Source organism: Mytilus edulis, chromosome 5 (assembly GCF_963676685.1).
Source record: "Mytilus edulis chromosome 5, xbMytEdul2.2, whole genome shotgun sequence".
NCBI lineage: Eukaryota > Metazoa > Mollusca > Bivalvia > Mytilida > Mytilidae > Mytilus > Mytilus edulis.
Window position 1 is genome coordinate 24,192,692 of NC_092348.1, and position 26,533 is coordinate 24,219,224.

Genomic DNA, 26,533 nt, shown 5'->3' on the forward strand with positions numbered 1-26,533 from the left:
TGTGCCATGGTGGGGTTGTTGTCTCTTTGACACATTCCCCATTTCGATTCTCAATTTTATACCACTGTTGCCTTTATTTTACACATTTGTTAGTTATAAAAGTGATTAAGATAATAGCACAATGTTGACCCCTATTTTTGACATGTTTACCTTATATGTCTTTGTTTTGTTTACACATCGTTGTCATAGGCGTAGATTAAAGATTCCAAGAATTTTAAATGACGTGTTGTTTGTTATGTTACACTTTCATTATTTGTTCTTCTTTGGGACACACTGTGGTTGTAACAAGGGTTATGATTGGCCATACTCTATTTGTGTCATTCTTAAGTCTTAATTTATGGTGATTGTAGTTTGTTACCGTCTGCGTTATCAGTTATTATTTTATTGTTTGAATTTTAACAAGAACGAAGCCGTTGTATTTCCCGTTTGCAATTGTGTTACATTTTTCGATTCATGTCCTTTAATAGCTAACTATAGATATACGATATGGGTGCACCCATTTTTTTAGCTAACTATAGATACATGTATATACGATATGGGTGTACTCATTGCAGTGATATTTGCTTATATATATTTATCCACATAATTTGGTCTCTGGTTGATAGTTGTCTTATTGACAATCGTATACGAAATCTCATATTTTTTATGCACATTGAACCTACTGTTCCGTCATTTGATTGAAAGAACATAAATTATCTAACTGAAGTATGTCTTTATTTTTGAAAGAAAATATAGAATACAATTGAAAATATGAAACTTTTGCACATAAAATTCAGCTATACCACTTCTTCTAAATAAAATAAAAAAAGATTTAAGCAGTTTGACAGTTCTAAGCTATTGTTTGAAACAGTGTCTACGTTTCTACTTTGGTCATTTTTAAGAAACAAAATTGGGCCCATTCTTTTACTTGTAACTAAATAACATGGAATACGCGTGTAAAGGATCGATTTTTTTTAACATTTTTCATTCAATACCATCACTCTTGAATTAGCGTTATTATCTCCTTTTATCCATTTCTATTTTTCGTTCGTGTGAAAAGAAATTGGAAATGCACACCGCCTCAATGGAAGCTACGTCACTGGTTCAGCAATATTGTATCTCCAACACTGCATGATAAATGAGCGTGATGATAACTTACAACTTTGAATTGTATGCGACTGTCATACAAGTGAGAGGTTTAGCCAGCTGTAAAACCAGGTTTGATCCAGAGGCGGATTTAGGGGGGGGGGGGCGGGCCTCCCCTTTTTGGGAAAAAATTTGGTTGCTTATATAGGGAATCATTGAAGCGTTACTGGAGCGGGCCCCCTCTTAGGTCAGTCAGTGGGCCCCACTTATGTAAATTTCTGGATCCGCCACTGTAAGTAAGTAAGTAAGTAAGTAATTTTTATTGGTTTAAAATCCAAAATTACAGGATTGATACCAAGACAATACAAATTTGTTATATACAAACATATATATAAGTTTGTACGATCACGGAAAATAATTGAATTAAATTGGATTAAAAAATTACAGACAGTTTACCCTCTCGGTCTAAATGATAATATCATGAGAATTGGTAATATATCTAGAACCAATTCCGTTAACATTCTGGATATAGTTTCTAAAAACTGTTCGTAAAAAACGTTCTCACGGTCGTAGAACAAATCGCAATCAAAGAAAATTTCGGGCCAATCATACCAATATTTCGGACCTAATTTCTATTTCAAAAAACAACGGCAGACATTATCTGTTAACAAAACTCTGTTCGTTACCGGTTTATAAGTTAAATAAAATTTTGGAGGATTGCAACACAATTTCATATAGCAGTCCCAAGTATGAAATTGTTCAAATTATTATGGCATATTGTTATTCTAAATTATTTCCCAAAATTGATCGCCCTGAAGATCATAAAAAACATTTTATTAAAATTAAGTATGTCAATAAAGGCTTTGATTTTGTAAATATTGCCGGTATATTTAACGACCATTCGGTTAAAGAACAAATTCCTGGATATTTTGACAATACTGAGCTACCTCTTATTTGTTATATATATACAAGAAATCTACCCGGAAATTTGTGTTTAATTATAGTCAATTGTGTAAAGATGTTAATATCAGTGAAAATACACCTACTTCATGTAATTGCAGTAAATCCGATTATATTTATGGACCCATTTCCCATGTTATAACAGGAGATCTTAACATCGTTCAAGACCGAGAGTTAAAATCATTCCTCAGTAAAAGACCTAAATATCGTCCCCCGTCAATTATTAATTGGAATGAGTGTCGTAATATCATCCACGACTCACTCCATACTTACTGTATGAAATGGATAAAACGGGGAAAAGCTGACAAAAAAATCTTTGGACTCTTTTTTTAATTCAGTAATGAAGATAGTTGATATACGTATTCAACATTTTAAAGAACATTTTACTATAAACAATAACCACAAAAAACCTATTTCTCGTATCAAACATAAACTAAAAGAACTAGCCAAGGAATTTGTTTTTGTTCCGGCCGATAAAGCTGCTAATAATATTATTATTGTTTGACGTAAATTTTACATTGAGGTTCTGAAAAAGGAAATCACCAATTCACCAACATTCCACGCAGGTAGGTTAAGGTACTTCGTATCGTAAATCGTGTAAAAAACCTATTTTTGTGAAAAATTCGTTAAATGTGCACGCCTGTTGTCTCAAGTGTTACCATACAGTTGGTCATGTAAAAAGGATTCGTTACAATAAAAAAAATGGGTCATGACCTCTTTCGTCACGTGACTTCGACAAGGGTAAACTACCTTAACCAAATTGGCAAAAAGCGGGTTACTAAGCTTATCAAAACACTTTAATTTTTTTTTTAAACGAAGCCTTATTATCACCCGTAATTGAAAAGTGCTGCGCGCTTGTCAAGAAAAGTATATCTTATAAAAAAAATACAATATCTATTTACCGGACATGATATAACGTTAAATTACAGCTCGTTTTCGTTTCAATTTTTATTACAGTAACATATTTATAAAGCGCGCAGCAGTTTTCTTAATAATGGATTATTGAGCTTTCCAAAACAGTTTTCCTTTATAATAACTTTCCTCTCTAGTAACCCGATTTTTGTGAAAATAGAAGGGTTACTACGGTCGCGAGATATTTATCCCCATCTATCAAGCGCACGAAAGACGTTGTTACATAATACGGAAATTTCCGTTGAACGGCAGTTGTTGAGCATTTATATTTTCAAGTTTTCAATGCGGGATTATTTGGAAGTTGGCAAACGTTTATATATATCTATCGGTTTAAAGACATTTATATACATGTCTGTTTGATCATAAATTATCAACTGTGCCAATAAAATTATAATTTGACGTGATTTGTGCTGCTAGTACTGCATTTTCACTTACTTCTTTGGACTAAATGCAATGTCCCTCAACTAGCTGCATCAACCTCAGATTGGCATCAGGATCCAACAGACCTGTACGAATATATTCTTTGCATGATGTATTTTAACTAGTCCTTTCTAGTTCAGATTCTATGTAATATTAACCTCTTTCATTAGTGACAGCTTCCTAGAATTAGTATTTCATGAGTGGTCACTTGATTCATATATATATGTCCCCAAAACCAAATAGTAAAAATTAGGACTAATGATGTAGTGCTATGCTGTTATTTTATGCAAGATCATTATTAACAGATTTTTTACCATTTATCTCTCAGTAATATTTCATTATTGAAACTTGTGTACAATATTATAATGGTCAGCATGCACACCTACGTGAGATGTGGCTACAGTTGATCATTTCTCGGAGTTCCACACCTATGAGAGTTGGACAAATCCTCGATTGTTTTTAAGAGCATCACTGAAGAGGCATATTCAGAAGAAATGTACATCTGGTTCTGTAATCTAGGCATTCTTAAATGCTTTCAACACTACATGTAGATTATAATATTATCTTATATATAGACGAAATGACGAAGACTTATTTTCAGTCACATAATGAGTGGGTAATGCAGCCAAGATTTCATGTATTCTTGCCAGTCACAAGCCTGGAAAATGCAGAGTGAACCACCAATAATATTCTCAAATATGAAGCTGGAATCTGGACTTAGATTTTTGTGTAGCTGGATACCATCATCTTAGTCCCATTCATTTCGGCATTAATAATTTAAATTTTATTTGTGCATCAACAAAGTATAGGAAAGTAAAGGTCCCCTTGGCTCAATACTAAGGACACAAAGGATCCACAAGGGTAGACCCATTTGGCTTCTTAATACCCCCCCCCCTTTTTCCTTCAATTTTAAAAACAAATCCAATTTCAAAGAAATTATCTTCAGATATTCTAATAAATACAACCCAGTACTTTAGATACTAATATTTGTAAATTACCATCTATTTTTAACAAATAATAAGAAAAACAAATTCAACCAATCAGAAGGGAATACTTGCTTTTGTCTTTTATTAAATGTTTTTATTTTTTTATTTCCAATGTTCCATATGTAATGGGATGATTATTCCACACCACTGAATAACTTCAGCAAGAAAACAAAAAATATTTAACCAAAAAATGTGCACTTCCTGTCCTTGACACAGCCATGAAGAGGATTCAATGACAAAGCCCAATTGAAATTAATTTCATCTTCCTCTCACTTATTATTGCTGTTTTTTATTAGGAAAATAATGAAAAAACATGAACTGACAAGACAATTTCTTCATTAATATGAATTATTGCAATTTTGCAAAGGTTTTTATAGGGAGAAGCTCAAAGGATCTCTCTGAAATCAAAAACTTCAACAAGCATCTGGAAGAACAAGAAACAAATGCCAGTATTTCAAATAAATCCTTTATTCCGAAATATTATAATGGCATTTCATTAACACAAAGATATGATAATTATTGTGCATTTGTAGATAGATGCAAAAGCTTACATATTACAACTTATGATGTATTTAAACAACAATGTAAAAGAATACAAGACTATTTAAGTGAAAATAAATACTATAAGAACAGAAATACAAATGGAGAAAAAAAAACTTTTATTGAATTTTTCTCGTTGAATAAATGGTTGAAATTGTCAGATGGTGCCAGGAGAGAACATTCATTGCACAACTGTTTTGCGTGCCAAACTGTCCTCATGGAGCAGTCGTCTCTCCATACTTCCTTCCTCCAGTCTAGATTAAATTCAGCATGCACTCAAATGGTCGAGTCATTCAGCTCCCTTACTGCAAAATGCAATACACCAACTCAAGGAAATAAGATAGTCAAAACCTTTGTTGGTTTGATCCAACCATTGATGGAAAAAAACCTAAACGTCAATTTTAAGGAAGCTGTCGCCGCATCATTCAATTTAACACCAAGAGTATCTGCTTCAGAGAGAGAACAAAACATCACAAGAGTATTAATCAATACTAACAAACAAATAGAGGATAGTTACAAAGAAAATGACCTCGATATTGAACATTTGCTAGCATCAGGCAAATCATATCAACAGTATGATAGGTACAAAAAAATAAAATAAAAAATAAAAATATAAACATTATTTGTTGTCTCCCTAATGAAATGTTTATTCTTATATTTTTGAAATTCAAAGTCCCAACTTTTTAACAAAAAAATCAAGAAATGCCAATATCAAAATCAAATATGTATTTATGTGAACTTCAATTTAACCTCTAAACTAGAAATGGATACAGCATGCATTGTGCGTATTTAATCATTTAAAGGAAAAGAATGTCAATATTGAAAGTGAAACAAAAGAAAATCATTTGATTGACTGTTTCTATCCACAAAAAATTATTCTTAAACAAGTTAAAACAATGATAAGCATATACTTTTAATCTAGTATATGAAATTAGACACATAAAAATGTAAATGCAGGAATCCAGTATCTATTTAAGTTTATTATTTAAATTTATATTTTAAATAAAAAAAAAAAGTTTATATTTAAGTTTATATAAATTTCTTATGGCAATCCGAGGCCTCTGTGGGTCCACTCCATAGTTGATTACATGGCGCCTATAGATTTAAATACATGAAACCAAGCTACATATAATTGGGTCTATGCCTTGATATTGTTAATTTTAGTCTTATTATAATTTTGATAAATATTTTACATCGTTATAAATCCAATAAGAGTTAGAGTCAAATCAGGGTACACGAGTTTGACAGCCAATGCCCCTTCAACGCTAGAAAAATTAAAAGTGATTGACAGACGTTAAAACTTTCCAACAAATAATGTATCAAAATGCAATTGAATTATTTACCTTTAAAATCCAATCAAATTAAAGCAGAAATTTTAGTTTTCATTTGGAATTGTAAACAGTAAATAATTTATTTATAGAGACAAGAATACACTTGTTTACATCGACATCCAAAAATATACACCAAAATTCAATTAAACATTTCATTTGGGAGACTCTATTGGCTGCTGGGTTTTTCTTTCAATTGTTTGACAACTTGAATAAAACCAATATTTACTTTCAAATGTCTTGATCTGAATAAAAAACAATTTGCATTTAGGGCTATTCCAGAAAAAAATGTATTTGGGGGGTTGGAAGGCACATTGTATTAATAATACATGGGTGAAGGGTATCAGAGCAACTTTTCACACTATAATGCAATATAATTCTCAATAACAATTGCCTGGGTGGCGGGTGCTGACAAAAACTGCCTTCCAACCCCCCCCCATACATTTTTTTTCTGGAATAGCCCTAAATGCAAATTGTTTTTTATTCAATTTATAGAAAAGATAAAACCGAGTTAAATATCAATACTTGCCTACATCAATGTTAAGATTTTTCAATTTATAATTCTAGTTCTAGATCTAATTCCGCAAAAACTTGCTATTTCCCTTTAATAATGTAGAAGGTTAAACAAACATCTGATCACCAAACACTTGTGTTTTGTACATGTATAATAATTGAAGTTTAGGAGAAAAATCCAGTAAATTTGTTTTTGAAAATGACATTCCTAAATCTGATATGGGTGAATGAATTAAAAATTCGTAAGGGTTCCACGGAACCCAGTGTCTCGCCTACTTTTGCTGTAAATTGCAGGCTAAACAAAAATGAGGAAAAAAATCAATAAAAATATTCCTCTTGATACTATCTTATGATTGTAAGAAGCTTCTGTTCAAGTTTGGTAAAAATCCAGCATAGTTTATGAATCTGATAAATGTTTTGAAAACTGCAGACTGTATGTAATGTTAACTGGAAGAAAATCTAAGTCCATTTAAAAGTAAAATACAGAAAAAATGGAGTTATCTTTTTACAAAATTTACTTCTGGATACTATCTTATGATCATAAATAAGCTTCTGTCCAAGTTTGGTACAAACCCAGGATAGTTTAAGAAAGTTATAAAAAATTTTAAAACTTTAACCACAGAGTGAATGTAATGTTTCCCCGCAGAAAACTAAGTCCATTTAAAAGCAAAATACGGAAAAAATGGATTTATCTTTTTACAAAATTTACTTCTGGATACTATCTTATGATCATACACAAGCTTCTGTCCAAGTTTGGTACAAACCCAGGATAGTTTTAGTAAGTTATTAAAATTCTAAAAACTTTAACCACAGAGTGAATGTTATGTTTCCCCGCAGAAAAAACAAAGTCCATTTATAAGTAAAATATGGAAAAAATGGAATTTCATTTTTACAAAATTTACTTCTGGATACTATCTTATGATCATAAACAAGCTTCCGTCCAAGTTTGGTACAAACCCAGGATAGTTTAAGAAAGTTATTAAAATTCTAAAAACTTTAACCACAGAGTGAATGTTATGTTTCCCACAGAAAAAACCAAGTCCATTAATAAGTAAAATACGGAAAAAATGGAATTTTATTTTTACAAAATTTACTTCTGGATACTATCTTATGATCATAAACAAGCTTCTGTCCAAGTTTGGTAGAAATCCAGTGTAGTTTTAAGAAAGTTATTAAAATTTCAAAAACTTGAATATTTGTGGACGCCGCCGCCGACGACGACGGAATGTAGGATCGCTTAGTCTCGCTTTTTCGACTAATGTCGAAGGCTCGAAATGTAGACCTGATGTGTTCTGTTATATTACATTTCAAGATAGATAAAAGACTCCCATTCTACCTGAAATTAATTAAAATGTCAAATTTAGTTGAGGCAACTAAATGACAAAAAATGGATCAGAGGGCACCACTGATTTCAGATAAGACCCTAAAACAGAATTTTCAAATTGTAAAATCAATAATTGACATACTTGTAGGCAAAGTATAATAAAAAAAAATTCAAATAAATTTTGGATTTGGTTACAGTATTATTTTTTTCAAATAACAGGGATAGACTGCAGACATGCTTTGTCTCGCCTGCTGATGCAGAAAAAAAAACAAAAGAAGAAAAACAAAAAGAATCTTCAGGAAAAAAAAAACCAAGGAGACATTACGGCCCATTCAACGCCTATGATTTCGACAAAACAGCATTTCTGGATGAGATCCAAAACAACTGACTCCATTTTCAGAAAACGAAATCTGTAACAAACATAAACTTTTAGCCACCGCTTTACAAGCAGAGCCTAATACAATGAAAGTCCCAACTATGTATTGGCTTCCGAAGCTACACAAAACCCCTTACACATATAGATTTATTTCGTCTTCAAGCCATTGTTCAACTACTAAATTGTCTATTCTTCTTACCAGCACACTTGGTACAATTAAAAACCTGATAATAAATTGTTCAAATTAAGGCCTTCGAAAATAGTGGAATAAATTACTTTTGGAGTGTCAAGAACTCGTTGGAAGTACTTGGATAAATTGCATGCTTATATTGGTGATTTTGAATCTGTTCAAAGTTTTGATTTTTCTACCCTGTATACCACATTGCCTCACATTCTCATTAAGAAAAAATTCACACACCTAACTAAATGGGCATTCAAAAAATCAGAATGTGAATATATATGTTCAAACTCTTTTAGGTCATTTTTTAGTAGCAATAAACAAAAAAAACTATGTTAATTGGACATGCTTTGATACTATATATGCCCTTGAATTTTTACTAGATAACATTTTTGTTAGCTTTGGGGATTCCGTATATCGTCAGATTATCGGAATTCCAATGGGGACTAACTGTGCACCACTTATTGCGGACCTGTTTTTGTATTGTTATGAGTTACAATTTATGACAAAAATAAGCAAAGACCCATCGAAACAACATCTGATATACAAATTTAATAATACTTTTAGATATTTGGATGATATTTTGGCTCTCAATAATGACGACTTCAGTATGTATATTAATGAAATTTATCCTCTTGAACTTACTTTAAATAAAGCTAATACTAAAAATGACCACTGCCCTTTTCTCGATCTTGATATCTATATCACTAATGGAAAGCTGAATACTAAAATTTATGATAAAAGGGATGATTTTTCATTTCCTATCGTTAATTATCCGTTTTTAGATGGTCACGTTCCCTTGTCACCATCTTACGGTGTTTATGTATCTCAACTTGTACGATTCGCTCGTGTATGTAACAATGTTTTAGATTTTAACGAGAGAAATTTATGTATTACTGAAAAATTATTACACCAGGGTTTTCGATATCACAAACTAGTCAAAACATTTACTAAATTTTATCATCGGTATAAAGACATCATTCGTAAATATAGCTCAACATGCAGACTTCTAATACGTTCAGGTATTTCACATCCAATTTTTTATGGAAATATTCTTTATAAAGCACAAAGGTGTCAGTATTCACCTCAGAAACTTACAAAACCTTTGAATAGACTTATTAAGAAGGGATATAATTACGATACTGTTGTCAAGTCATTAAAGATTGCATATTTTGGCGTTAATATTGAGTCACTGATAAGGTCTTTGCATCGGAACTAAACACATTTATTCTAAAAACAATTGTTGGCATGACACGGGTTATGTTCTTCTCATATATGTTATGATGGTATGATACTAAACCCCTAACGGGAAGGATTAACTGCTAGTAGTCTGTTGTTATTATGTATTATTGTCATTCTGTTTATTTTCTTTGGTTACATCTTCTGACATCAGACTCGGACTTCTCTTGAACTGAATTTTAATGTGCGTATTGTTATACGTTTACTTTTCTACATTGGTTAGAGGAATAGGGGGAGGGTTGAGATCTCACAAACATGTTTAACTCCGCCGCATTTTTGCGCCTGTCCCAAGTCAGGAGCCTCTGATCTTTGTTAGTCTTGTATTATTTTAATTTTAGTTTCTTGTTTACAATTTGGAAATTAGTATGGCGTTCATTATCACTGGACTAGTATATATTTGTACAGGGGCCAGCTGAAGGACGCCTCTGGGTGCGGGAATTTCTCGCTACATTGAAGACCTGCTGGTGACCTTCTGCTGTTGTTTTTTTCTATGGTCGGGTTGTTGTCTCTTTGGCACATTCCCCATTTCCATTCTCAATTTTATTAATAGCTATAAGATACATTTTTCTTTTAAAATACAACTTTTAAATCTTACGAGAAACTATTCTAAGCTTAAAACTTTCACTGTAACCTCGCTCTAACTTATCCCCCCCCCAAAAAAAAAAACCCAAACAAACAAACTCGCAATACTATTGTCATTCTTATAGTCAGCACTAAATTGTTCACACACAAATGTGTTTTAAGCTGCTAAAGACATATGTTTCAAACGCTCAGAAATTCCTTTGTTCTATATTTTTGCTCTCCATTTTTATGCAAAACCTTTTACATTTTTATTTTATGGATTATTGTTGAAGGTCGTACGATGACGTATGGTTGTTAACACATACTTCCTTTGGTTTCTTATGGAAATTTGTCCATTGACAACAAACATACCACATCATCTACTTTATATAAGTATTGTATAAATTACAATGTATTTTGGTGATCTTGCAAAATGATCGTAATCCCGAAAATCGTAAACATATTTTCTTATCTAAAAAGGTGGCAAGAAGGGTTCCATTAACAGGCCAATAAATAAGATTACAGTTAATTTAAAAAAAAAAATTTAAAAAATAGGGGTATTTTTTCTCTCATAATAACAGTAAACAGATTCACAACAATGTCAATTTCAAGAAAGCAGACAACAGTTAATTAGTCAATAACAGTACAGCACCAATGATCTTGAATATATGCCACTTTTAACTAAAATATAAAGGCACAGAACCAGGACATAGGAGCACAGAATCAGAACCGTTTTTCTTATCACCAGCACAGCGTCAGGACAATTCCGTTTAACGAACTTGCACGACTTTTGCAATATAATATTGTTGTAATATACTTTGCATGGTACTTATGACACATCAGAGAAAAATTAAGCAACAAAACAGTCGTTTTATTGCCGTTCTGATACAATGTAAACAAACCCACCAGCACAGAATCAGGACCCACCAGCACCTGACAGGACCAAATCACCAGCACAGAACGTTCTCTCGCAGGACAACCATACCCACCGTGTATAAAAAGTATACAAAAATGTATGTCAACGATCCAAGAGTAATTGCAGGGTTCATCGTCATGCTGTTAAACACAATCAAAACATGCCAGAAATTCTCACTTCTTTTGTCCCAAATATGAGATGAAAATATAAATTAGATTTCCCACGATAACTAAACAACAATGTAATCGTACATATGTTTGGACCGTGGTAAATTTAAGTTAAATTCTAGAACTATCTATTTTGTTAACCTCTTAAAAATTGTATAAAAAGAGGTCATGAATTGAAGTTAGCTCATTTAGGGAACTCTCGAAATGGAAGCATTGGTATTTATCAGTATTCTCATTTGTGCGATATTTCCATGTGCATCTTTATCATGGATGAATACAACCATAACTGTTACAGATCAAGTACAAGCAGACATAAAATACCGTTTAAAAATAAGCCATCCCGGCATCGTTGTACTTTATACAAATGTACAATCTCAATCTATGTTGATGAATTACACTTTATTATGTGAGGAACTACGTACAATTACATTGAAAGCTCTTGCTAACGACAAGACTATGGTTGATGTGAGTTTAAAAGAGGAAATTATTCAATGTGGTAACAAAAGCTCGGAAATTAAAACGAGAAACAATTCCGTTTCTGATGAATTTAGCTATTATCATTATGGATCAATAACACTCCGTATGTCTGGTAAGAGATTAGGAAGGACGTATATTACTTTCAACTTGTATAATTCATCATCAACGGATAAGATTCTTGTCGGAAAGCAGAAATTTCCCTTGATTGTTCTCCGTAAAGAAGAACCAGCGTCAGAGATCTTCAAGTACATGATGTATATTGTCATGGTTATTGTCAACTTTGGATTTGGTTGTAAAACTGATTTGCAGGTAGTTAAAGAAACGTACAGAAAGCCTGTTGCACCAGCCATCGGAATTGGTTGCCAGCTTTTACTTATGCCAATGGTAATATAACATTAATGGGCCACAATAATATAAGACTAGTATATGTTAAAAAGAATAAATTCCGCACCATGTTTTGAAAACCACATTTGAAATACCGGTACTAGTATTTTAAAGATTGAAAGGCAAATAGAAAATATATTAAAATCACAATGATCAACAATGTAACAGTTTAAACACTATATTTTCCATTGACAATTATTGTATATCATGTGATCATCTTATTGGTGCAAAAATGTCTTTCTTAATGTGACTTTAAAATTCTTCATTCTTGTTCATCAAAATGCAGATGTATCCAACTCTCTTGGTTTTTAATAGGATTTAATGACTATGAAAACACATAAAAATTTACAGTGTTTCGTAAACGTTTTCAGTGTAAGGTAAAATATTTTGATTGGACATTAACTCTATGGAATCGTGTGAGATCTTTAATAACATATACGTATTCTTTTCAGATTGGTTACGGTATCGCTAAGTTAGTTACACCAGGGGACCCGTACATAGCACTTGGTATATTTATAGTATCCTGCTGCCCGGGAGGGGGTCAAAGTAACATCTTTAGCTATCTCCTTGGAGGAGACATATCATTGTCTGTTTCCTTGACTGCAGTCAGTATGATGCTTTCTTTTGGTATGTATATTCTGTATTATAATACATGTAGTATGTATCTGATAACATTTTATCTAAGATAATAGCTCGGTATCTAGTGGATTAATTTTAGAAAACATATAAGTCAGTACACATCCAACAGCTTTAGGAAAATTGTGTTTTCATTTCAGAAAACATGTATCAGACCGACTTTATTGGATACTTGTTTCATTGGCAATCACACCGTATTTTCTTTTTTTTTTTTTTTTTTTATCTTGGTCTAGTAGTTTAACAAATTAAAAGCTTGCTGTGTAACTGATCAATGTATTGCTGTAATAACTTTTGGTTGCTAGTGAAAAGAATGGTGAACTACCATTTACTGTGTATTAAACGTACCCCCATTACATATACAGGTGTATGTGTTTTATCTGATAAACCAACCAACTCATTATCGGAATTTTTTTTCCAAAATCGCTGTAGTTTTAAGCCCTGGTCACAGCGAACCTACGACACATCTATACAGCGCCACGACATGAAATTTGGTCAAATCGCGGGTCATTTGTGGTCGTCGTAATGCAGGGTTGACACATTGTCGATTGTTGCTCCCGTTTGATATCAGACAGCGATACGACACGAAAAGTGAAAAAAGTCGGATTACTATCCTCAATTATCTGGAATGTCCTATCATTGTCTGAACGCAGTCGTTTAAGTTCGTAACAGATTCATATGGGTCGGGAAGGGTCAGAATAGTTCGGCGAAGCACCCCAACAGTTAGGTGCGTCCCGTAACATTCGGGGATACTCAGCCGATTAAGTCTAGTCGGATTACAATCGTGCCTATGTCGTGACAGTTTCTGCTGTATCGGATCAAAATCCTAACAATGTTCTGTGTATTCTGGACGGTGTCCTATGGAACGGGAATGATCTGGAGAAATTTGGCATTACAGAATACAATACGACTGAGACCAGACAAAGCCGTTTGCAATGCGATAGAGCGGACCGTGATAGGATTTCGTTCCGACAGTACCTGCTCATCCCGATTATGTCGACAGTTTTCGAACGGATAACTTCCATCAGCGTCTGTTCACTGTCTGATCTCTGTCGGATTACATTCGGTAGAATCGGGACGCAGTCGTGGCAGATTCGGTCGAATTTTACCTGGCGAAAGATAAAAATCGGATTAGAAAAGGATTGAGAACGGGATTATCGGGATAAATTCGCTTAAAAACGGTTGAATATCGACGCTTCCTGAACAATATCTGATTGTTGTCGTGATTAAATTGTTTGTTTAATGCGGGGTTCACACATTGCCGATTGTTGCTCCCGTTTGATATCAGACAGCGATACGACACGAAAAGTGAAAAAGTCGGATTACTATCCTCAATTATCTGGAATATCCTATCATTGTCTAAACGCAGTTGTTTAAGTTCGTAACAGATTCCTACGGGTCGGGAAGGGTCCGAATAGTTCGGCGAAGCACCCCGACAGTTAGTTGCGTCCCGTAACATTCGGGGATACTCAGCCGATTTAGTCTAGTCGGATTACAATCGTGCCTATGTCTTGACAGTTTCTGCTGTATCGGATCAAAATCCTAACAATGTTCTGTGTATTCTGGACGGTGTCCTATAGAACGAGAATGATCTGGAGAAATTTTTCATTGCTGTTTGTCTGCCGATTGAGTCCAGATTGCATCCAGATCTTGTCGATTGCGAACCGTTTTTTGCCGAAACCGTTCCGGAACAGTCCCGTTATTAATACGAAATTCGTCAATAATACCCACGTCAGAGTCCCGACAATTTCAGAATACAATACGACTGAGACCAGACAAAGCCGTTTGCAATGCGATAGAGCGGACCGTGATAGGATTACGTTCCGACAGTACCTGCTTATCCCGATTATGTCGACAGTTTTCGAACGGACAACTTCCGTCAGCGTCGGTTCACTGTCTGATCTCTGTCGGATTACATTCGGTAGAATCGGGAAGCCGTCGTGACAGACTCGGTCGAATTTTACCTGGCGAAAGATACAAATCGGATTAGAAGAGGATTGAGAACGGGATTATCGGGATAAATTTGCTTGAAAACGGTTAAATATCGACGCTTCCTGAACAATATCTGATTGTTGTCGTGATTAAATTATTTGTTTAATGCGGGGTTCACGCATTGCCAATTATTGCTCCCGTTTGAGATCAGACAGCGATACGACACGAAAAGTGAAAAAGTCGGATTAGTATCCTCAATTATCTTGAATTTCCTATTATTGTCTGAACGCAGTCGTTTTAGTTCGTAACAGATTCCTACGGGTCGGGAAGGGTCCGAATAGTTCGGCAAAGCACCCCGACAGTTAGGTGCGTCCCGTAACATTCGGGGAAACTCAGCCGATTTTGTCTAGTCGGATTACAATCGTGCCTATGTCTTGACAGATTCTGCTGTATCGGATCGAATTCCTAACAATGTTCTGTGTATTCGGGAAGGTGTCCCGTGGAACGGGAATGATCTGGAGAAATTTTTCCTTGCTGTTTTTCTGCCGATTGAGTCCAGATTGCATCCAGATCTTGTCGATTGCGAACCGTTTTTGCCGAAACCGTTCCGAAACAATCCCGTTATTAATTTTAAATTCGTCAATGATACCCACGCCAGAGTCTCGACAATTACAGAATACAATACGACTGAGACCAGACAAAGCCGTTTGCAATGCGATAGAGCGGACCGTGATAGGATTACGTTCCGACAGTACCCGATCATCCCGAGTATGCCGACAGTTTTCGAACGAATAACTTCCGTCAGCGTCGGTTCACTGTCTTGTCACTATCTGATCTCTGTCGGATTACATTCGGTAGAATCGGGACGCAGTCGTGACAGACTCGGTCGAATTTTACCTGGCGAAAGATACAAATCGGATTAGAAGCGGATATAGAACGGGATTATCGGGATAAATTCGCTTGGAAACGGTTGAATATCGACGCTTCCTGAACAATATCTGATTGTTGTCGTGATTAAAAATTTTTTTTACAAATTTTAATTAAAGTTTGAATTTCCATCCACGATTCATAGGATCTTGATCAGACTTTTAATAAATTTTAATCGGGAATGGTCCTGTCAAGGACGGCAATAAAAATCGTGTATGTGTGACCCCAGCTTAACAAATTTTAATTAAAGTTTGAATTTTCATCCACGATTCACAGGATCTTGATCAGACTTTTGACAAATTTTAATCTGGAATGGTCCTGTCAAGAACGGCAGTAAAAATCGTGAATGTGTGACCCAAGCTTAACAAATTTGAATTAAAGTTTGAATTTTCATCCACGATTCATTGGATCTTGATCAGACTTTTGACAAATTTTAATCGGGAATGGTTCTGTCAAGGTCGGCAGTAAAAATCGTGAATATGTGACCCTAGCTTAAGACAATCACACGACAATCGCACGATATTTTGAGCATCTTGGCGCTGTCATGTGTCGTGGGACAAAAATTGGACATGTACCTTTTTTGCTCTACGATTTTTTATCGTGTCACTGTCTTGTGGCTGTCGTGAAGATGTTTTACAATCGTCGTGCGATAAACACATTGTCGTGGGTATCAATATAATGCATTTTAATCAAACAATCGTCTCACGACTGTCGCAAGACACTCGTAATACAGTCGCACGATTGTCTCACGAATAACAAATTTCGCACGATGACCGCACAACATTGATTGTCTGTGGTACGACAGTGGTACGTTCGTCGTGCAACATATTTTCGTTGTATTTAGAAAAGTACAATTCGGCGGGAATGAATGTTAGGAAAATCATACCGTCTACCATTTAAACAAGACGGCCCTGCTGAATGGGCGCCTTGGTGGACTACAACAAGAGAAAAATATGGTCCTGTTAGAGTCGATTTGAGCCCGTGAACATTATAGGAACCAGCGAAACGCCCGAAGTTGGTGGGTTAGGCCATGGATCGAACGTCGCCTGATGTGTGGGCAGTATAGTACACTGATGTAAGAGTTGGAGAGGGAATCTGCCTGTGAATTCGTTGGATTCATGCTTATATAGCCTTGCATGTTTCAAGATCTTTTGTTGAGAGTCGCATCACAGTGGCACGATAGTAATACGACAGTAATACGCGCATCCCATGACATGAAAACCTGAAAAATAGCCCAAAACAACTCACGATTGTCGTACGATTATCGCACGACTGTCACAAGACCGACTTGCGACACACACACGTCAGTACAATTACAATTTTTTTGTTCTGTCTTGTACCCATCGTGGAACCATCGTGAACATGTCGTAGCTGATGTGACTACTCGAAATATTTCTTTTGACATTTTGCACGACAGCGCCACGACAACTATTTTATAGATATTCCACGACAAAAAAATCGTACGATTTGTTGGCTTAAGAATGACTTAATAGCTATAACAAAACAAGACGGTATGGTATAATTGTCGGCAGTAAATAAAATATCCACGAAGACCTAAGACTAAATAGTTATCAAAGGTACCAGGATTATAATTTAATACGCCAGACGCGCGTTTCGTCTACATAAGACTCATCAGTGACGCTCAGATCAAAACAGTTAAAAAGCCAAACAAATACAAAGTTGAAGAGCATTAAGGACCCAAAATTTCAAAAAGTTGTGCCAAATACGGCTAAGGTAATCTACTCGTGGGCGTAAGAAAATCCTTAGATTTTCGAAAAATTCAAAGTTTTGTAATCAGAAAATTTATATAAATGACCATATAATTGATATTCATGTCAACACCGAAGTGCTGACTACTGGGCTGGTGATACCCTCGGGGACGAAACGTCCACCAGCAGTGGCATCGACCCAGTGGTGTAAATAGTTATCAAAGGTACCAGGATTATAATTTAATACGCCAGACGCGCAATGTGAAATTATAATATTGGTCACTCTGCAGCCATCGACAATGAGCCGAAAACAAAACAAAATCTATATCACACGCTTTGTGGTGACAATTGGTATAACAATCATATTCCTATTGTATTCAACATCCCACGAAATTTACCTGAATAGAAAGGAAAGTATTCATAAGTTATTAACTCGTGCACTATGTAGAATAGATTTGATTGAAGGAGAAGGTGGCCATATATGTTGCGTTCAATATAGTAGCGGCTACGTAGTACTACGTAGATATTTGTCTATACTGAACGAGTAGCTAGCCTATATATAGCTAGCTGCTATCAATATCTATGTAGCAGTTAGGCTAGCTACATGTTTAATAGTCATAAATCTACGTAGCCCTATGTCGCCACTATATATACGATATTGAATGCAACCATGGAGTTTTAATTGTTGTTTACAGAGTTTACACAGCCTTATTCAAATACATAAAAAAAAAATATATAAAATAAATCCACATTTTTCCGATTTCAAGTTGTTTTTTTTTCATTTCAGGAACAATGCCTCTATGGTTATTTACATTGGGCCAGGAAATTTCTACCAGTGCCGAAACAGAAATGCCATATCTGGAAGTTGTTACAACATTATTAATCCTGTTAATCCCACTCTTGATCGGAGTATTCATTCAGTACAAACTAACACGAATTCACAAGTTCATGTTGAAAATTCTTTTACCAATTACGATTGTCGCAGTTATTTTACTTCTTGTCACTGGACTCTACTCTAATTGGTACATTTTTGAAATGTTCAACGCTAAGATATTCCTTCCTGCGAGCATATTGCCATTAAGTGGTAATATTATAGCTGGTTTGATTTCATTGGTTGCTAGGATGCCCTGGACACGTGTGAAAACTATCTCAATTGAAACAGGTTTGCAAAATACCGGAATTGCAATTTTGGTAATCATGTTTGCTTTTCCGCAACCAGAGGGTCTTATTGCCGTTGTTGTACCAATTGCTACTAGTATCATGACGCAACTGCCGCTAATTTCTGTAACGATTCCATACTTAATATACACAAGGTGTTATAGGAAACGAGATAAACCCGCGTCTGCTAAAGAAGAAGTAGTTAAAAACAATTCAAAGTGATATGTCTGTGGAATTGAATAAAAATGCTTTTCTATGAAGTATAGAACTAGTAAATATGCTGACCCTCGGTTGCTTAGACTTTTATTATTATTAGGTTTTTCGTGTGTTATTTTATGGAATGTTTGTCTTTTCGTAGTTTTACTCTATGATTACCATGGTGATGGGTTTATCGTCGACTTATGACTTTTGAGAGTCACTTTGGTATGTCATCTGTCTTTTTCTGCCTACTCAAACAAATACAATTAATATTGTTTTTGTTTTAAACAAATCTTTAGTATAATATTGCATTCATTCATAGTTATACTTTCTTCAAAGTTTTCTTACTTTTTTGTTTACCGTTTATCATATGAAATAAGGTGCAGCATGTACCACTATAGTAAAGAAACAAGAATCAAAATCACTTTGTATTGTTACTGCCTTCAAAATTTATCTATAATTTTCGCTAATGTACGTTGGTGCATGAAGCGAGAATAATATTCAAAGCGAGATAATTCTAGCGTTAGAATATGTAAGATACTTAGTCATAAGGTACCAGTCTTGTATTACAACTCCAGTTTCAAAACATGGAGGGAAACAAAATAGTCCATTTTTTTCTGAATTTTTTTCTGGACTCAATTTTTTCTGTTTGATTATAGGTTTATGCTGAATTGAAACATATATATAGTTAAAAAAAATCTTGCATCTTTTTGGGGATATCAATCCAGGAAAGTGGAAGGATATCATGTTTACTGGAAGTGGTGCGGCCTAGTAAAAACAGCAAACAGAAAGTAGAAAAAAAATGTTTTGACTTCAGGGTTACGTAACTTTTTATTCTTCGTGGTATGACCCACTTTTTTTCGATTAAATCACAATTTCACATTAGTACATACATGATATGTACATGAAATTTTTTTTCTATGTAGCATTTTTTATTTTTTTTATTTTCAAAGATCAGATGTTGTACTGTTATACCACTGTCCCAGGTTAGGGGGAGGGTTGGGATCCCGCTAACATGTTTAACCCCGCAACATTATTTATCAAGTCAGGAGCTTGTATATTCAGTGGTTGTCGTTTGTTTATGTGTTACATATTTGTTTTTCGTTCATTTTTTTTTTACATAAATAAGGCCGTTAGTTTTCTCGTTTGAATTGTTTTACATTGTCTTATCGGGGCCTTTTATAGCTGACTATGCGGTATGGGCTTTGCTTATTGTTGAAGGCCGTACGGTGACCTATAGTTGTTAATGTCTGTGTCATTTTGGTCTTTTGTGGATAGTTGTCTCATTGACAATCATACCACATCTTCTTTTTTTTATAATATCGACATATATGAACATATTACAAAGAAACGTGAGCCTTGATGACCCTTTTAACCGACTTACTAAGCGCAAGCATATCCTTCGTTGCATTCGACATTTGTAAGCTAGAACTGCATTTAGTTGTGGTAAAAATCTACAAACGACCAGGAAGCAATTGTATAAAAATGTATGTTTTCGTTTGTGACAAACTCACCTAATAATCGATTGCTATGATATTCGCAGATGGGGATTAATTATTACCGTTTCAGTCATTCATATTAAAAATATTGGGAAAAATTACGTACTTATTAATTGTTTAAAGATATTTTTTGTCAGCCAAATTTTTCTTTTAAACGGATGACGTGAGAAGGAAATACTCCAAGGATTCGAGTTCATTTGCAAAATATCTCGCACAAGGTTTGCGATAAAGGTAATTTATCCAGAAACCATAAAAACATAATACAACTGAATGTTATGAACAATTATGTAATATTAAAACCCAAACTGAATAAATGACAATAATTTGCAAAGGTGGGGAATAAATACCGCCACCCTCAATAACTAAATTACAAAATGTATAAACAAACAAATATTGTACAATAAAAGATTGAAATCATCAGCATATGAAATTCAAAATTTTTAATTTAAAAAATAATACCTATAAATATAAATCTGTTAAAGAATCAATGGAGTAGGTGGGTGGGAAATTAAAAATCTTCACTTTTCTTGAGAAAACTAAAATGGCGTCCGCTAGCATTCAGTGCAATTGCGAGACTGCTGGCTAATCTAAACACATGTGAAGAGATAACATGCGCCTAATCCTCATTGGTCGTTTAAATATCATTAAGCAATCATATTAGTAATTAATCTTGACCTTGATCGTGAGATGACCCTACTGATCTTTGCCTGTAATCAAAAACTTACAGACGACCCCATTCAAATTTACAGTTTCATATTACTTTTGATAAGAAAAATTTCCTGACAAAAATGTTTTTATGTACCATAAAATGATTTTCTGAAACGCAGGTGTATTTGAGGAAGCACATTTCAATACGATACAGATACATTTGCAAAATTTAGGTGTGGCGTTGCCCCCTTGCGAAAAGAAACAGGTCGCTATGGAAATAAAACTGTAAATGAAAGAGTTTGTTTTGTGCGTAATGATAAAATTGAAGATGAGAAACATGTAATATTAGATTGTCCTTTATATGCAGATTTACGTGAAAGTTTATTTAACGAAGTTAAAAGAAATAATGGTGATTTTAATATTTTATCTTGTGATAAGTTTATATATCTTTTTAAACGTAATGATTGTTTTGATGTGGTTGCCAAGACCTGCTTTAATATTGTAAGTAGAAGAAAGGATTTTTTGATATGCTTGATTGATAATTATTTTTTTACATAACCGAGATATTGTATAGACGTGATAAATGTAGTTATATGGCTTTATTACATAGCGGAAATGTTTTATAGATATGATAAGTATATAGTAATAATTTATTTAGATTTCTATAGTCTCTCATAATTCTTTATAGAATGGCACTTGTATTTTAATTTAGAAAATTACTGTTTATTTAATGTATATATTATAATGTTTGTATTACATGTAGTATATGTATTATAAGTCGTGAGACTCTAATAAAATATTGAATCTGAATTTATAAATCATATCCCATTGCTATTAATTAGATATACATTTTTTATATATATAATCTAGATTTATAATTATTGTAGGAAGTATCGAGAGCTAACAACACAGTTCTGGGCTAACATCAGTTTCTTTATTTTTTTTTCGAAAAAATAAGGATTTTCTTATCCCAGGTATATACATAAGAATAAGAATACTTTATTAATCCAGTTATGGACCCTTGCGGGTTTTAAATTTCATACAATGATTACAATTACATCCCAGCTCCTTTGTTCTAACAGGGGTGATCTGATCCGGATCGTCCCTACCAGATCACCCCAGTTTGAATTTCTTTGTTATGCATGCTTTCCTTTGTTCTGTAACATTTTGGCGGGAATGTCAAATCCACTATAAAACTTATAATCAATTGTACGGAAAAGACAAGCATTAGCCTTTCAAAAAGGGCTAGTCGACTCTTAGCTGATGAAAATGGAAAGTGCTCTCGCTTTGTAGATTAATTCATTTACTAGAATAAAAACTGCATCAATCAACAAATTTTACCACACACGTGAGGTCACACGTTATGAAGTAGTATATATCGTTTAACGTGTTGTTTACGAAACTCCAGAAGATTCGACTATTTATAGATAAGAGTTACATGTGTACCAATATCATGAATATGCATGATTAATGACCAGGCAAAATCTAATTGCTAAATTAGAGAGGACAAATCCGATACTCTACGGGATTTAAGGACATTTACTAGGTTTGGATTGTCCTAACCAATCAATAAACTTTGATTATTCACGTCTCGTAATATCTTCCAATCAGGTAGCAAGAAAAATTCACGCACTGACTGTCCATCGTTCAATTCTTAATCTCGACTCCTAGAAGTCGATAACTATCTATCAAAATTCACGTAGAAAAAATCCAGTGTTTATGCTGGGATTCGAACTCAAGACCTTTAGCATATCAAGCCTAGACACATGCTACTACACCAAGACGACTGGATACGAACTTACAGTAATTTTATATACTTAAAGGAAGCAAGATCTTTTTATAAGTGGGGCGAGTTGGCAGACTTTTATTCAGTTGGGTTTAAACCTTTTTCGTGAATAAGTGAGTTGTCAGACTGATTGTTCAATTTGATTTTACACTTTTTCAAAAGTGGGGGGAGTCGGTAAACAAGAGTTGGGCGATTTTTTTTATAAAGTGGCGATATAGTGTGGGCCGATAGGCAAGTGATATTATTTGATATCTACTCATCGGGTTCGGGGGTCATAAAGGGTATACATCATATAGTAATATAGTATATTATAATGGTTGTGTGGCGTTCTAAACTAGATTTAATGAATTGTAAATGTTTTTTCGTCTAATCTAAAAGAGCTGGGATGTAAAATAGTTATTCCACTCGGACATGGTGTGTCAGTGTTAGATTGCACTCTGGCCTCCGGTCATTCGGGGTGATCTTACACTGATACACCGCGTCCTTGTGGGATAACTATTAATGATTTGTGTTATAACAATGAAACAATAAAATGAAATACATGACAATAGAACACTGAACAGCTATTGCATGCACATGGAAGAGAAAGTAATATGGGAGACAATCAATTTCTGTAAGGATTATTCCCCTTTAGGTTGCACTTTGTAAATACAGCTGTTTCTCAAAACACGCCTCTTTTGGGGAGTAATTGAATATTCATAGAAAATTCATTTTGTTTACATACTGGTTCCCAGTTATGCTCTCTGTGTTCCATATCGCAGAGACAGAACTTTGGAATGTTACCAGTAAATAAACACGTGCATATTGTTTACATTGAAATCTGTGGTAACCTTTCATTCGAGGTAGGGGTAGTTAAGAAAATTAGTGTAAGTTTAAACTCTGAGAAGTTCAGGGCATATAAACGTTGAAAATATGCCGCACAGCCCTATATTTTGACCTTTGAAAAAAATTGTGGTGCATATGAACTTTCAATTCTAGGATAAGTTTTTTTTCAAAACTTCATAGTAAAAGTGGTACAGTTTTAGCCGTAAAAGGAGTTCCTATGGGAAATTGCATTGTCAATATTTACAGAAATGCAACCTATATAGGGTGAAAAAAGGGAACATTCAGATTTTAACCAAATTTGCTTTATTTCACAGATTTTAAAGAAATTAACTCAAATAAGAAGTTTTATAAATATTTAATGAAGATTGATAGAATCCTGGGCCTTAAATATGATGACTCAGCATAAATTCACAGTTTACAGTATGCATAGTTTACTTAAAGTCCTGGATACAAAATTAAATCATAATATTTGCATATTTGTAAGTTAAATTGTTAAGAAGTGCTTATATTTACTCTTCGCAGTCATTGAAACTCATAGATCCTTCCTGAATATTATTTATGGGGTATTTGTGTCCTTTCGATAACCCAAAAGTAAGCCGCAACACCTAAATCTGCTTTTTTGTCACCACGGCATAATAAATACAAGCTAGAAAAACAAAAATATCTCCAGAAAACTTACAATAGTGTGTTCCATCCTGAATATGTACTAAATATTCCAAATTGCTAGAAACAGCAGAATTATTTAGGAAATTTGAGGCCCCAGGGGCAAGAAACATAGAAAATTGCCTACCCCTGGGTCATAAAACAAATAATTTAACTTGTAAATGCTATGATTTTATGATTTTAAAGTTCTTGATATAGAAAACAATAACTATGCTTGGAAGTTATGCAAAAATCAAATGTTAGCAGTCATCTCTACAACATTTTCAGTGAATTTATATCTCAGACTGGTATCTGCATACATACAACTATTGCAAATATGGCTTTGTTTGAACACTTCTAGTATATATAGTAGCTAAATTGTGTCAGATATATGGTTAAAGATGATACTGTTGTGACAAGAATTCTAAATTGATCATTTGAGGCAGAAAATGTGTTCTTTAATTGACAAATAGGCATACAGTAAGATGTGGACTGGAGATAGAGGCTGGATTGGATACTTTATATAATCTTGAATGTTGTAATGATTGACTGCTAAACATTACATTTATGATATTCTGATATGCTTTCAATATGTTATCAAAACAGTTTTTAACAGGTTCTAGGCATTTTTTATCAGAAAATATGCAAATAGGGTAAGCTGGCATTAATTAAAGTCTTGTTTTCAAATTCTTTAAAAAAATTTAAACAGGGGAGGGGGTATAAAATGTATAGTAAAGAAAAACTTAGAGTATACACAGTGATTTCTTTAAGACTTTAATTCTGATAAATGAGTATTAGTGTGAGAAAAACTGATTTTAGAGAGTTTTCTATTTGAATAAATGTCTGTATAGGTTGCACTTTGTAAATACAGCTGTTTCTCAAAACACGCCTCTTTTGGGGAGTAATTGAATATTCATAGAAAATTCATTTTGTTTACATACTGGTTCCCAGTTATGCTCTCTGTGTTCCATATCGCAGAGACAGAACTTTGGAATGTTACCAGTAAATAAACACGTGCATATTGTTTACATTGAAATCTGTGGTAACCTTTCATTCGAGGTAGGGGTAGTTAAGAAAATTAGTGTAAGTTTAAACTCTGAGAAGTTCAGGGCATATAAACGTTGAAAATATGCCGCACAGCCCTATATTTTGACCTTTGAAAAAAATTGTGGTGCATATGAACTTTCAATTCTAGGATAAGTTTTTTTTCAAAACTTCATAGTAAAAGTGGTACAGTTTTAGCCGTAAAAGGAGTTCCTATGGGAAATTGCATTGTCAATATTTACAGAAATGCAACCTATAAACAGATATGATGTTTTGAGCTGCATAAAAATGAAATGCAACCCCAACTGATTAGATATAAGGGTATTTTTCTCCCATGTATACACAGCAACCAATTACTAGATATTTATGTATATAATTATATTTCTTTCACAATTGCAAGGATATGATAAGCACCTTAGAGATTTTACTGCAGTTTATTAATGCATATATAGGCATTTACATATTAATAGATGAAATATGCATACACATAGACAGAGAAATGTGTATTTAAATTTAATTTTTGAATTTAAAATATATATATGGATAAACTAAATGAGATTTAACCATTAACATAATTTGTGGATCTCAATTCAAAACTCTGGATAAGAAAAATACTTTAACTTTTTAAGTATATGTTTATCTTCAGTGGTCATTAACCATAAAAATTTTGATTTGCAGTATAGATTACCTTAGCCGTATTTAGCACAACTTTTTTGGAATTGTGGGTCCTCATTCAAGTTCGAATTTATTTGGCTTTATAACTATTTTGATATGAGCGTCACTGATGAGTCTTATGTAGACGAATCACGCGTCTGGCGTATTAAATTCTAGTCGTGGTACCTTTGATAACTATTTGAAAAACATCCCTTATGAAAATTAAGTTGCATACGCGAATAGACAGATTTCCGGCAGATATAGTGCACAATAAGTGCCCATTGAAATGACAATCGTCTGCTTGCACATGTATCTATAGATTTCAAACAAAAACAAAAAAACCGTCACGATTGAAAAATGTGACATAATGGCAATGAGTCAACTATCAGTTAAGTAAGCAACTTACAGGTCCTGATATGAAAAAAAAAATCGGAAACAATTCAACAGAGAAACCAATGGCCCGTTTTAAATGATGAGTAAACGAAAAAAAACACTTAGCCACAAATGTTTTACAGATAGTAACCAACGACAA

The 26,533-nt window shown here is 33.9% G+C and overlaps 1 protein-coding gene across 1 annotated transcript; it reads left to right on the forward strand.

Moving 5' to 3' along the window:
- The first annotated feature begins 11,594 nt into the window (after positions 1-11,594).
- LOC139525000 (ileal sodium/bile acid cotransporter-like) lies at positions 11,595-19,800 on the forward strand. Its single transcript, XM_071320175.1, has 3 exons — positions 11,595-12,346; positions 12,799-12,986; positions 18,315-19,800. The coding sequence occupies exons 1-3, from the start codon at positions 11,690-11,692 to the stop codon at positions 18,925-18,927; spliced, it is 1,458 nt and encodes a 485-aa protein (XP_071176276.1). The 5' UTR covers positions 11,595-11,689; the 3' UTR covers positions 18,928-19,800.
- Positions 19,801-26,533: the final 6,733 nt, after the last annotated feature.